This window comes from Drosophila bipectinata, chromosome XR (genome assembly GCF_030179905.1).
Source record: "Drosophila bipectinata strain 14024-0381.07 chromosome XR, DbipHiC1v2, whole genome shotgun sequence".
NCBI classification, from domain to species: domain Eukaryota; kingdom Metazoa; phylum Arthropoda; class Insecta; order Diptera; family Drosophilidae; genus Drosophila; species Drosophila bipectinata.
This window is the reverse complement of record NC_091735.1, coordinates 4,607,127-4,620,198: the sequence shown is the minus strand read 5'-3', so window position 1 is coordinate 4,620,198 and position 13,072 is coordinate 4,607,127. Positions and strand designations below refer to the sequence as shown.

General features: G+C 36.6%; 1 protein-coding gene across 4 annotated transcripts in view; it reads right to left on the bottom strand.

Annotated features, from left to right (window-relative positions):
• LOC108128214 (uncharacterized) overlaps positions 1-13,072 on the bottom strand; it is a 215,426-nt gene that overhangs the window by 126,385 nt on the left and 75,969 nt on the right. For 3 of the 4 annotated variants that reach the window (XM_043211220.2, XM_070282937.1, XM_070282938.1), the window contains one exon: positions 4,713-5,524. In XM_043211220.2, the coding sequence (XP_043067155.1) occupies positions 4,713-5,473 (761 nt within the window). In that variant the 5' untranslated portion in view covers positions 5,474-5,524. The remainder of the gene's footprint in view (positions 1-4,712; positions 5,525-13,072) is intronic. The other variant, XM_070282939.1, reaches the window with a different exon arrangement.

Genomic DNA, 13,072 nt, shown 5'->3' with positions numbered 1-13,072 from the left:
GGAAATCACACTAACTATAGAGGTTGCCCAGTTTATAAGGAGCTGAAAAGTCGCATCCACCAGAGGGGATTTACTGCCCGCACCCAAAATAATCAGTTCATAGTTCATCAGCTCCTGGTCAAACCCTGAAGTCTTTTTCTCGACTGCAGCCAGGTCCTCACTAGGACCCATAAACTCTGCCAAAATTGTCACATACGCAAGCGTTTTAAAATCAGGACTGGCTACCCCAGCCTCCAAGAACCGAACACGGCTCAGCAGCATCAACCGCCAGAGCAGCCAAAAAGTAACTTTGAAGCTATGATATGCAGTCTACAACAAAGCCTTACGAAGTTTATGTCGTTCATGCGTACAACTATGCAAGATCTAATGCGAAACCAAAATCTACTAATACTAATGCTGGTTTCATAACAATCCAAATAATGACTTCCTACGAATATTTACGTGGAACGCTAACGGTGTTTCGCAGCATAAACACGAGTTAGCGCAATTCCTATTAAACAATCAAATCAACGTAATGCTGCTTTCAGAAACACATCTTACAAACAGATACAATTTCCAACTACGAGGATATTTATTCTATGGAACAAATCATCCAGATGGTAAAGCACACGGCGGGACTGGAATTTTAATCAGAAGCCGTATTAAGCACCATTATCATACGAAATTTGCTAAAAACTACCTACAGGCCACATCAATAAATATAAACCTAAATACTGGCAAATAATTAACTTTAGCCGCCGTATACTACCCCCCACGTTTCAACATAGCCGAAGATGAGTTTATGCAGTTTATTTCCAAAAGGAAAGCAGCTCTATAATGCAATTATCAAAGCTAATAACAAGCTAGACTACGTTTCTTCTGGCACACCAACATACTGGCCGGCAGACCCAAAGAAACTTCCCGATTTAATAGACATTGCGATTACCAAAAACATTCCTAAAAATCTGATAAGCCCTAATGCCTTTCGGATATTTCATCTGATCACTCGCCTGTTCTTTTTACTCTACTCCGAAACTCAGGAACATGGGATCACTCATCTAAACTGACCTCACATAAAACCGATTTGGTTAAGTACAGGAAGTATATCAGCTCGAAGCCAACGTAGACAGTTTTTTTAATTCACTGGAGTCTGTACTCGACTCTGCAGCTCGAGTTTCAACACCTCAAACTATAAACACACAATGCATTCAAAAGAAGAGAAATATACAAATCGAACAGCTCGTCCTCGAAAAGCGACGCTTACGTCGAGAATGGCAATGTCACAGATCGCCATTTGCTAAGCAACGCTTCAAACATGCCTCACGTCAACTTGATCAAGCTCTACAGCAAGAAGAAACGTATGTCCACCGCCGCTACATAGAGCAATTGCCAACTAACAGTACAAAACACTTACTATGGAGAGCTCATCCAACTCTGAGCTCACCGAAAGAAACCGTGATACCTCTTAGAAATTCCACAGGCGGGTGGGCACGCAGCGACGCAGACAGAGCCAGCACGTTTGCCAAACACCTTAAAAATGTCTTCCAACCAAATCCTGCCACCAATGCGTTTACTTTGCCGACTCTATCATATAAGCCCCAGCCTCAACATGAGCCAATTGAGTTTCGCCCAAATCGTTAACATCATCAAAAGACAACTGAATCCGAAAAAATCCCCGGGCTGCGACCTCATAACTGCCAAAATGATCATTGAGCTCCCATACTGCGCCGTTTGCACTCTCACCCAGCTCTTTAATGCCATCTCAAAACTTGGCCACTTTCCAGTGCGATGGAAAAAGTCAATTATTATAATGATAGCAAAGCCGGGGAAAGACCACACTATCCCCACGTCGTATAGACCTATAAGCCTACTCTCTTGCCTATCTGAACTCTTTGAAAAATGCCTAATGACTCGGATAAACACATACCTGAGAATCCAGGAAGGAATCCCGTCACACCAATTTGGGTTTCGTGAAAAGCATGGAATAATTGAGCAGGTCAACCGGATAACATCAGAAATTCGTAACGCGTTCGAAAAACGAGAGTACTGTACTGCCATATTTTTAGATGTCTCTCAAGCATTTGATAGAGCCTTCTAGGCTAGAAGGCCTAATGTACAATGCTTCCCTACAGCACCCACAATATTTTAGAGTCTTACCTTTACAACAAAAAATTTGTCGTGAGGTACAATACTGCTATATCTGATGATTACACTATTGGAGCTGGAGTTCCTCAAGGTTGCGTGCTAGGGCCAATATTATATGTCCTCTACACAGCAGACATCTCGACAAGCACACGTCTAAACACATCCACGTTTGCCAATGACACAGCTATTCTTAGCCGCTCAAAATGCCCGATTCAAGAAACTGCGCAGCTAGCTCTTCAAATGGTCGATGTTGAAAAATGGCTGTTAGATTGGTGAATTAAAGTGAACGAACTAAAATGCAATCACGTTACGTTCACTCTGAACAGGCAAAACTGCCCGCCAAGCAAACGAAGTAACATACCTAGGAGTACATCTCGACAGAAGAGTCACGGCACGGCGCCGGCACATTGAAGCCAAAAGAACACACCTTAAGCTAAAAGCCAGCAGCCTTTATTGGCTTATCAACGCTTGGTCACCTCTTAGCCTTGAATATGAAGTCCAGCTGCACAACTCGGTCCTAAAACCTATATGGATGTACACCTCCCAGTTATGGGGGAACGCCAGCAATAGCAACATTGACATAGTTTAAAGAGTTCAGTCGAAGATCTTGAGATCAATCACCGGGGCAACGAAAACATACACCGAGACTTAAACATTCTACCAGTCAAAGAAGTGATCGCTGAACAGAAGGTAAAGTACTTAACCAAGCTATCGGTGCACCCTAACCACCTGGCGAGAGGTCTAACAAGATTGAGCAACCAATCACGCCTTCGTCACAATGACTTAACCACCCAGCCAGAATGCAGTCTTAGTATACTGTTAGTTAAATTTTAATGTTAAGATTCGCCAACTTATTGTTAGTCTCAAAATTAAGAGTACATTCAATATATAAAAGCAACGCTATAAAAAAAATAAAAAAAAAGATCATGAAACTTGCCGTGTGAGCATGGCGCAGTTACGTGAATCACAATCGAAAGAGGCGAATGAACTTAAACAAATAAAACTGCATCGAAGAGAAGCGCTCAGATCCATTCCATGTTGAATATTCTCCTTATTCCAAATTGTTTACACAGTGCGCCAAAAAAAATAAAATTGGAGGAACTTTTAAAAAGACGTAGTAGGAATTGTTTATTAGGACTTTTTTTAAATATTTACTTTTTGCTCCGAAAAATTCCTTAACGCATAATTTTAAGCGGATTTTAAAATTTCCGACATTTTTCAATAGTTAAATGTTGTAGCTTTTGAAAAAAAGATGTGCCTTACATTTTTTTGAACAAAAAGGATACAATTTTTACACAATAAACTGAATTGTTGAATTTTGAATTGTTTTAGGAAAAAATTATTTTACTGATTGACTTGTTGTAGGAAAAGCCTTATAACTTCAAAAATTTTCATACTTTTTTAATAAAATTAGTCTCGTTTTATTCAGGATAATGAGACAATATTGATTTGTGTCCATTTCTTGTACGTTATACCGAATAAATGGCGTCAAAGTTCGAAAAACACAACAAAAATTAAAAAATGTCAGTTTTTTGAGTAAAAATTGTATCCTTTTTGTTTTAGTTAATTAAAGATATGTTTTTTTCAAATGCTACAACATTTAACTATTGAAAAACGTCGGATATTTTAAAATCCGCTTAAAATTATGCGTTAAGGAATATTTCAGAGCAAAAAAGTCACGGTTTTGTACCGTGTAAATAAATAAACAATTCCTACTTTGTTTTTTCAAAAGTTCCAAATCACTGTCGCACTGTGGTATTGGTACTTTGGAAAAAGAATGCTTGTATTGTCATGGACTTATATTTAAAAATGATCCAGTTGGGATGTGTTGCTCATCAGGAAAAGTACAACTAACCGAAATAAAAACACCACCTGAACCATTGAGCGGCATACTTCTCGGTACAGAACCAGATTCTACCATGTTTCTTGAAATTAATTTGTACATTCAATTCATAATTCGTACGTTTTTACCCATCACAGATGAATCTTGAACTACAGTACGATAGTGTAGAAATGACAGCCATTGTTAGTCGCAATGTTCCACTACTTAATGACGAACAAAAAATGATCTATGACCGCATTATGTTCGCAGATGCGGCAAGACAAGGAGGAATGCACTATGGCACGTAAACATTCGCTTGTGGCATTGAATTGAACATTTAAGGATATAAAAAACAATAATAAACTATTTGGCGGCTCTTTGTAACTTCTTTCAGTTTATTTCAGACAAACTTTTCCCGTTATTCCACGTTTAACGTACGCTAATTAAATTAATGCTTGCTTAAAATCATCGCGACTGTGGCGTTATGTTGAAAAAGTACAACTGTCGAAGAATGTTCGCGTTCAAAACAAAGTTTTTCGGGGTTTCTAGTATACTACATATATACTTATTTATCGACATTTATACAAAACACCTTTGTCAAGTACCAACTGATTATTTAACATCCGCGACTCATTAATAAAAATACTCTGTTTTGGGAGCATGCGTTGTGAATATGGACCGAAAAAGACACAATTTAAGCTTACATTTGTATTGTATGCTGTGAAAATTAAAAAAAAAAAATAATTAATTTAAAGATAAGACAAACCTTGTTTGAAGATTAGATGGTTGGCTACACATGTTTTCATCCTCAAGTAAATTAAAATCGCATAGCTTTCCAAAACAATTGCCATTTGTAGCACAGAATTTATCGTCGCAGTTATCTATAATTGGTAGTATGGCTGTTTTTTTTGCGGGGACGATATGAAAAGACTTTTCCAGACTTTTCCAGTTTTCTAGATTTTCTCCATTTGTTCTTATTTGTTGGTGACTTCGTAATTCGCTTTCTTTCTCTTTTGGTGTCAATGATAGTTGCCGCTTGACAGATAATTCCTGAATGCGAGATAGAGGTGGTAAACTTGTTAATCCACTGCCCCCTTCGGAGCTGCTCACTTTCTCTAAACTATCTGCGATATAATCCCCATTTCTCTGGCTTGGCTTATATGGTACTTCTGAGCCATATAAGCCACGTATTCGGAGGTGCTGCGCACAACGCAGCAATTGACCCAAGCCGGCCTGTGTGACGTTGACTTCTCCTTTATACATGAAATCTACTAGAGCCTGAATTTCCCAAAGTTGTACCTCTCTAGGCAGAATGATAACGGGATGTTTGCATGGATTCTCTGCTAATATGGTTTCAAAATAACTGGAACATGCGGCCAAGACTAAACGATGGCAACGTAATTGGTGACCATCACAAACTAAAGTGACATCAACAAACCTCTGAATGGCTAGGAGCTGAGGAAACACAGCTCCTATGCTTCCCAAATGTGTGTTCCAGCGTACGCAAAACTCTTGTGTGGTAGTCATCGTATTTTAAGAGGTTCAGCATTAAAGGAATTTTTATGTTTTTTGGTGACTCTGAAATAAATATTAAATTAATTAAAAACTTAGTTATAAAAAATTAAGAAAAATAGAAATGGAAAAGGTATGGATCTATACACTCCAAGCACGGTGTAAATAAGTCAAAAAGTCGGTGCTCTGTTTGATCTCAAAGTCCTTGATAGGAGGGAAGCCTCTTTTGTTGCCTTACAAATTGGTGGAATATCTAGCTCCTTATGGATGCATTACCATGCGGAAATGTCGAGTACTATACAGTTTTATGCAGCTCTTTAGTGAAAAATGAAGACGTCTTACTTTTTGGACTAGCTTTATTCAAAGCCCAATACACGAGGCGAAAATGAGGCGTTTGTTGTGAGTTCCAGGTGGATATGTCCCGTGACCCATGAAACAACAGATCGGGATGGCACTACCTTCGGAGAGTCGAAGTAAAATCGGCATATTTTTCCAAACATGGGGCTTATTGAAATCAAATCAAAACCAAATGGGGCTGCATGCCCAAATCTATTTTTAGATTTAATCAATGGCTTCAATCTGTGGCTTCATACACACCCAATCTTAACTCCAACACCCAAGCGGCTATTTTGGCGTGTCATTTATAAAGAGCGTATAAAAGGTGGCATTTACTACGCTGCCTTAAGGGACTTCCGCGAGGACTAACCTGTTTCTGGTTGCCTCTCCGTCTTGTAGAATGTCCGTTTTTTTTTTTAATTTTGAACAAGTGTCCTTGATGGAATTCATTCATCAAATGAAAATTTAATAAATTCAATCATTTGCTCGTTGTCAAAAAATACATCCACTACATAATTATACCATGTACTCGTAAAGTACATAGGTATATTGTAGTCATGTAAATCTATGTAACATAAAGAAGAATCATCTCCGACCCCATAAACTATATTTATTCTTAATCAGCATCAACAGCCGAGTCGATATAGCCATGTCCGTCTGTCCGTAAAAACGCATGGATCTCAGATACTATAAGAAATAGAGCTATAGGATTTGACATGGAGACTTCTATAATACCCACGCAGTACCAGTTTGTTTGAAATTTTACGTGTGGATCTCGAAGATTATAAGAGATATAACTATCCGATTTGGAACTTGGAATCGTTTGTTATCCACGCAGATCAAGTTTGTGCCAACATTTTGACAAGCCCACTCCCGCCCTCATGGGGGAGTCTTGATGGAAATCTTGTTGTAGCGGTAGTTCAATAATGTTGTTGGGAAATGTTTTAACGCCAAAGTATTCCAGTGGGTAATCTGCACCTACGAACTACATCTACCTAAAGGAGTTACAGACTTTTTATTCTACTTCCCTACTGAATCGGTGGAAATGACATAAGGGTTAGTAGGGCGTTGGTTGTTTTTTTCCCAAGCTCAAATATGTGCAAAAATAAATATTTTACTGAGAATCAACATCTTTAAACTTCAAAGGTTAGTAAAAGTGTGGTTGAACGAGATGAGTACATAAAGTATAATAAAGGCGATGTTCAGACATTAGGTCGAACATAACAAATAAAAACTTAAACAATTTTAAAATATTTAAGATATTAAAATTCAAAAAGAAAATATATATACAGTCCACTACTCTTTGTTATCGAACAATTATAATAATTTTATAATACTGAAGAAATAGAATAAATAAATGTAATACGAAAACAAAAATACACATATACATAAATAAAATGTTAATCTAAAAACAACACACACCTTTTTGTGGCCCTTTCCAGAATGTTCAAGCATTGAACACCATTTTATATACAAATTTCAAAGATAGAGTTTCAAGGTATCGGACCCATGGAAGTATGAGATAAACAGCATGGTTTAAGGGGAGGGTAAGGTATTAAAAATTTTTTTTTTTAATTTTTTTTTTATTTTTTAAATTGAATGCATAATATTTGAAGAATATTGTGTCAAAATTTCAAGTCAATTAAAGAAAAATTGACGAAGTTATTAGTTATTGATGAAGTTGCTTGTAAACGTTTTACACTGGATTTGTTTTGTGTTTAAAACTTTTAAGCGTTTTTCCCACAACTCACGTTTTCAAAGTCGGTGCCCCTCATAACTTCAAAACTACTGCACCGATCCTTTTGAAATTTTAAACACTATTTTTGTACATATTTTACGAGGTAACGCTGTCGAGTTTTTTTTTTTTTTGTTCATAATCTTGATTTCGCAATGACAAATTAACCGATTTTTTCCCAAAATATTGAGTTTTTCACTTCAAAGTCTTCAAATAAATTAAAAAATTGCAATTTTCAAAAAACCTTTACAGCGTTACCTGGGGCGAACTATTATCTAACGAATGAATTTTCATTTTTTGATTACAAATGATCCAGCACCGAGTTATGAGGGGCACCGCAATTCAACTTTTTTTGGCGACACGTCCGGACAATTGCTACCATTGCCATATTTTTAAATATTTTTTTGTAAAAATTTGATAAAACATTCTTCTAATGTCATACTTTAATATACCGTTGGTTGAATAATTAAATTTTAACTGTGTCGTCAGGAAAAAAATTACAAAAACATGGCTTTTTTCGCATGATTGGACCTTACCCTCCCCTTAAAACCGATCCCCTGCAGCCTAACATAAAAAACACGAACATAAGCATCGTAAATAACAAACATAAGCGCATCCGCTTGTCACACTTGAGAAAGGGTCGCATAGCATGTCAACGTGCAGTGCGTTGATAAGTAGTTTTTAATAGTTTTAAGATTTTCATGTATCTTATTTATAAGAGAACTTTACCAAATAAAATCAGTTTTGAAACGGAACTCATTGGAGTACGACCTTTATTTAGGGGCTCCTCTTAACATTTGGTCCATCGAGACACCCTGACGTTTTCCCCCCTGTGGTAAGATACTCAGGTTTTAAACTGGCACCTATAAGTGGCTGAAGAAAAATAAAAATTCTCAGCCCAAGGTAGCTAAAAAATAAGGCTGCGATCTGGGTAAAAAAGAACCCAGTTAAAAAACCGTAGTCCCCTGTTGTTTCCACCCAAGAGGTAAGGAACACAGGGTATAAAATAATATAAATGCCAATAAGCATTAAACAAGAGAAAGAGAAAAATATTTTCCTTTCTACAAGTGTGTTTTTATTTTGGAACAATACCGAGATAAAAAATTATATGCAAATCAACGAAAAAGTATTTTTGTATTAGCGTAACCGAGGCTTTACATCGGAAAAGTTAAAAAACATTTATATATTTGTGTTGGCGTATCCGAGGCCCTACATCGGAGAAGTTAAAAGTTAAAAAAAAAAAAAAAGTGATTGTGAGCGACAAAAAATAATTAAATAAAATAAAACCCCAAAAAAAAACCCCAAGCAACATCCGCCAAAATAATAACAACAAACATACACCAAAAATAAACAAACCAACACCAACAACCGTTAAAGTTAAAAAGTTAAAAAAAAAAAAACATCCACAAAAATTAAATTAAAAAAAGAAAAAAACGTCCACAAAAAACATACAAAAACAATAGTAACACCACAATAGTAACGGCGACATCGAGAACGGCAACAACATCACGAGCAGCAGCGGCAACAGCAACAACATCAGGAGCAACAGCGGCAACAGCAACAACATCACGAGCAGCAGCGGCAACAGCAACAACATCAGCAGCAATAATTAGAAATTAGTCCTCGGCAAGTTTCGTTTTTATTTTTATATATAAACGCTTGAATTTAGTTTTTGAACTTTATTTAATTTAAAATAATATATAATGTCGGCTAAGGATAAAATTCCAATTACGGAAGACCAGGTGCGCCTCACCCGGCAAATAGATGCGCTTCTCGCAAAAAATTCATATTCAGAAGAGGATAGGGAGGCATTAAAAAATTTGGAACAAAAAGCCTTTACGAACCATAATCATTTGGTTCAACTCGGTCCTGTAGAGCATGACTATTTCTTAAAAAATCACTTCGAAAGCATGCTATCAAATATTAAGTCCGACAGCAACAAAATTAAAAAATATATTGGCCAGGATGAGCTTTTTTTGAGGCTTGAGGGGGCTATAAAGAACCTCGAGGATTACCTCGAGATAACTTATGTTAAGATTCAGGAAAGGAAAAATTAAACCTTTCCTATAAGAATTAAAAAATTAAGAATTTTTCTTAGTAAAATCGATACAGTGTCCGATTTACTAAATATTGAAGGGCTCAATAATAAATATATGAGCAAAATTATAGAGCTCAAAGAGGATGTTGAAATACACATCGAGCTGATGGATAATAAAATCCAAGAGAAAACTCCTAACAAGGTAGAAGGTGGTTGTCCTAGAATGGACGAACTACCTAGCCTACCAAAAATTGAGGTTCCCAATTTTTCTGGAAATTCCAAAGATTGGGACCATTTTTATGAGTTATTTAAGGAGCTAGTTCATTCAAGGATGGATTAAAGTCCATCCTTGAAGCTAAGCTACCTTAAAAGTGCTCTAAAAGGGGAAGCACGAAATGTGGTTTCCCATTTATTGCTTGGCTCAGGCAACAATTACGATGCTGCCTGGGAATTACTGATTAAGCGATATGAGAATAATAGGAAAATATTCTCAGATCAGCTTAATCGCCTCATTGAGCTTCCAAAAATAAATTTGGACTCATATAGGCACCTTAAAAATATAATTGATTCAATCAATGAATCAATTTGTATGATGCGCCTAAAAGCAAATCTGACCGAAGAATCAGATTGCATTTTTGCGCATATTATTTTAAAAAAATTAAGTATTGAGGCTCTACAACAGTATGAGGGCCAAGTAAAAAAATCGAGGGAAATCCAAAATTTAAAGGATGTCTCAGACTTTTTAGACCAGAGGTCGGCACGGCCCTATCTCGGGGGCATAGGAAATTTCTCTGCCCGAGCTCTGCCACACACACACAGTATAAATGTGTGAAACGTCATGCTCAAAGCCTACTTTCTGCTATTCGTTACTAACAATAATGCGGTAAAATCATATCAATGTATTGGGGTACCGACCTCTGTTTTAGACCAACGGCTTAGTTCGTTGAAATCAGTGGGAAATGAGTTCCCAACAAAAAAAATAATAAAAAATAATAACCCAACTAAAACAACATGCCCGATGTGCAATTTGCCTGGGCATCATTTAACTCTTTGCTATAAATTTAAATAATTAAGTCCACAGGCCAGAATGGACGTGGCTAAAAAATTGAATTTGTGCTACCGATGTTTAAAGCACAGTCCAAACATCAGATGTACAAGCGAGCTAGTATGCTCATATTGTCAAAAATCACATCATAGCATGTTGCATTGTAAAAGGGAGAATGTAAATACATGCATGACCTCTGAACCAGCGTTGTTGGCCACAGCGTATGTTCAGATTAAAGGTCATGATGGTGAATTCGGAAAGTTCAGAGCATTTATTGACAATGGGTCACAAAGCACTTTGATTTCTGAAGAAGCGGCACAAAAACTTAAGTTGCCTAAAATATAGGCGCACACTGAAATAAGTGGAGTATCACCAACAGGTGCGTGTGTGTCAAACCACAAGCTAAAATTAACAATTAAAAATAACAGTAAATATTGTAAAGAATTTTACACAAATGCTATTATTTTACCCAAATTAATGAAATGTCTACCCACTAATGAAATTTCTATAAACAAGTCGGATTGGGAAGAATTCTATTTAGCGGATCCCAATTTCGACCAACCTGGTCGAATTGACCTTGTAATTGATTTATATCCACTAATCTTACTGCCGGAGATAACCAAAAAAGGTAGGCTTCTTGGGCAAAAAACGGTCTTTGGATGGACAGTGTCAGGGTGCACAAAATCCAGAGGAAGTAAATCGATTGTAGCAACCAGTATCGAGTTAAAACATATGGACCGATATTGGGAGGTAGAAGAAGAGGATAGCAATGACTTAGAGACAGAAATTTGTGAAAATAATTTTAAAAAATATACTAAAAAAGATTCAAATGGAAAATATATTGTAGCTATTCCCTTTAAAGAAAATATAACATTAGGAGACTTAAAGAATCAAGCAATGGCTCGTTTCATGAATTTAGAAAAAAAAATTACTAAAAAATGAAAAACTTCGAATTGAATATTCAAAATTTATGAAAGAATATTTAGACTTAGGACATATGGTAGAAGTAAATGATGAAGGCGAAAAGCGTGCTTAACAAATTAAAAACCCCCTTTAACACCGCAATCCGTCTAGCCCTTGGCGCCTACCGAACTACACCCATAAATAACTTGCTATACGAAGCCAACATCCTCCCATTAGAGCAAAAACGAGACCTTCAAACAGCCAAACTCACAAATAACCTTATATTTTCCAAAGATACACCAATACACAAACTTGTCAAACAAAGAAAATCAAAAAAGAATACATCAACCATAGACCGCACAATAAACCTCTGTCAAGCACTAAACCTACCCTACGAACCAGTTAAACTACACAAATACCAGCCACCTTGGGATCTCCCAAACCTCATAGACACAACATTTAGAGCGCACAAGAAACAAACCACAACACCAGATACATACATGAAACTATACGAGCATACCAAAGACAGCCATAAAACACACAAATTCATATTTACGGATGGATCAAAAATGAACTCCACTATATCATATGCTATCACAACAGATACTCATATTATTAAATATGGTATCCTACCCCCCCACTCATCAATACTCTCAGCAGAAATAATAGCCATATTAGTAGCGATCGACCAAGTCAAATGCACAAGGGGAAAGTTCATGATCTGCTCTGACTCTCTCTCAGCAATTGACGCCATAAGAAACACAAATAACAACAATTTTTACCCCAACAAAATTAGATCACTCCTTACAAAACTAGCCCCAAAAATTAAAATATTGTGGATCCCTGGTCATATAGGCATAGCAGGCAATGAGCTAGCCGACCAAACAGCAAAATCGACATGCAGCATGCCCCTTATTTACACCCCAAACATAAACTTAACAGACATAAACAGACACTTAAAACTAGAATTCCTAACAAGAAAAAAACTAAACATAGAACACTGCAATCAATGGTATAAAAACATTAGCAAAGACAATTCAAACATCGACAATTACTGCAGATCCTTCCATCCCAAATCGAGCAGACTCGATCAAATTAAAATAATACGCCTTAGACTAGGCCACACAAAACTTACGCACGAGCACTACTTCAATCAAAACCAAATCTCACCCTGCCCCTTCTTCCAAGGCGACAATACCTTACCCCACCTATTAAATTCATGCCCATCAATCCTTCCTATTAAACTATCTATCTTCAAAAATACAAACCCATTAAATCTCCTTAACGAACTTAACACTGATAATTTAGAAAAAATCTTAATTTTCTTAAAAACTTCAAACCTATACCACAAAATTTAATAACACCCAAAATGTACATAAACAAAATTTACCAACTAAGTAGCCTAATTACAACGAACAATATGTAAATAAAATAATAGACTTAAATAGCAGTAACCTTAAAAGCCGAAGGCCTCGCTGCCAGCGCTTTACCAACTAAGTTAGTCTAGTTTTGCAAACTTCTCTATCTTTAATAATAAATAAATAAATAAATGATGAA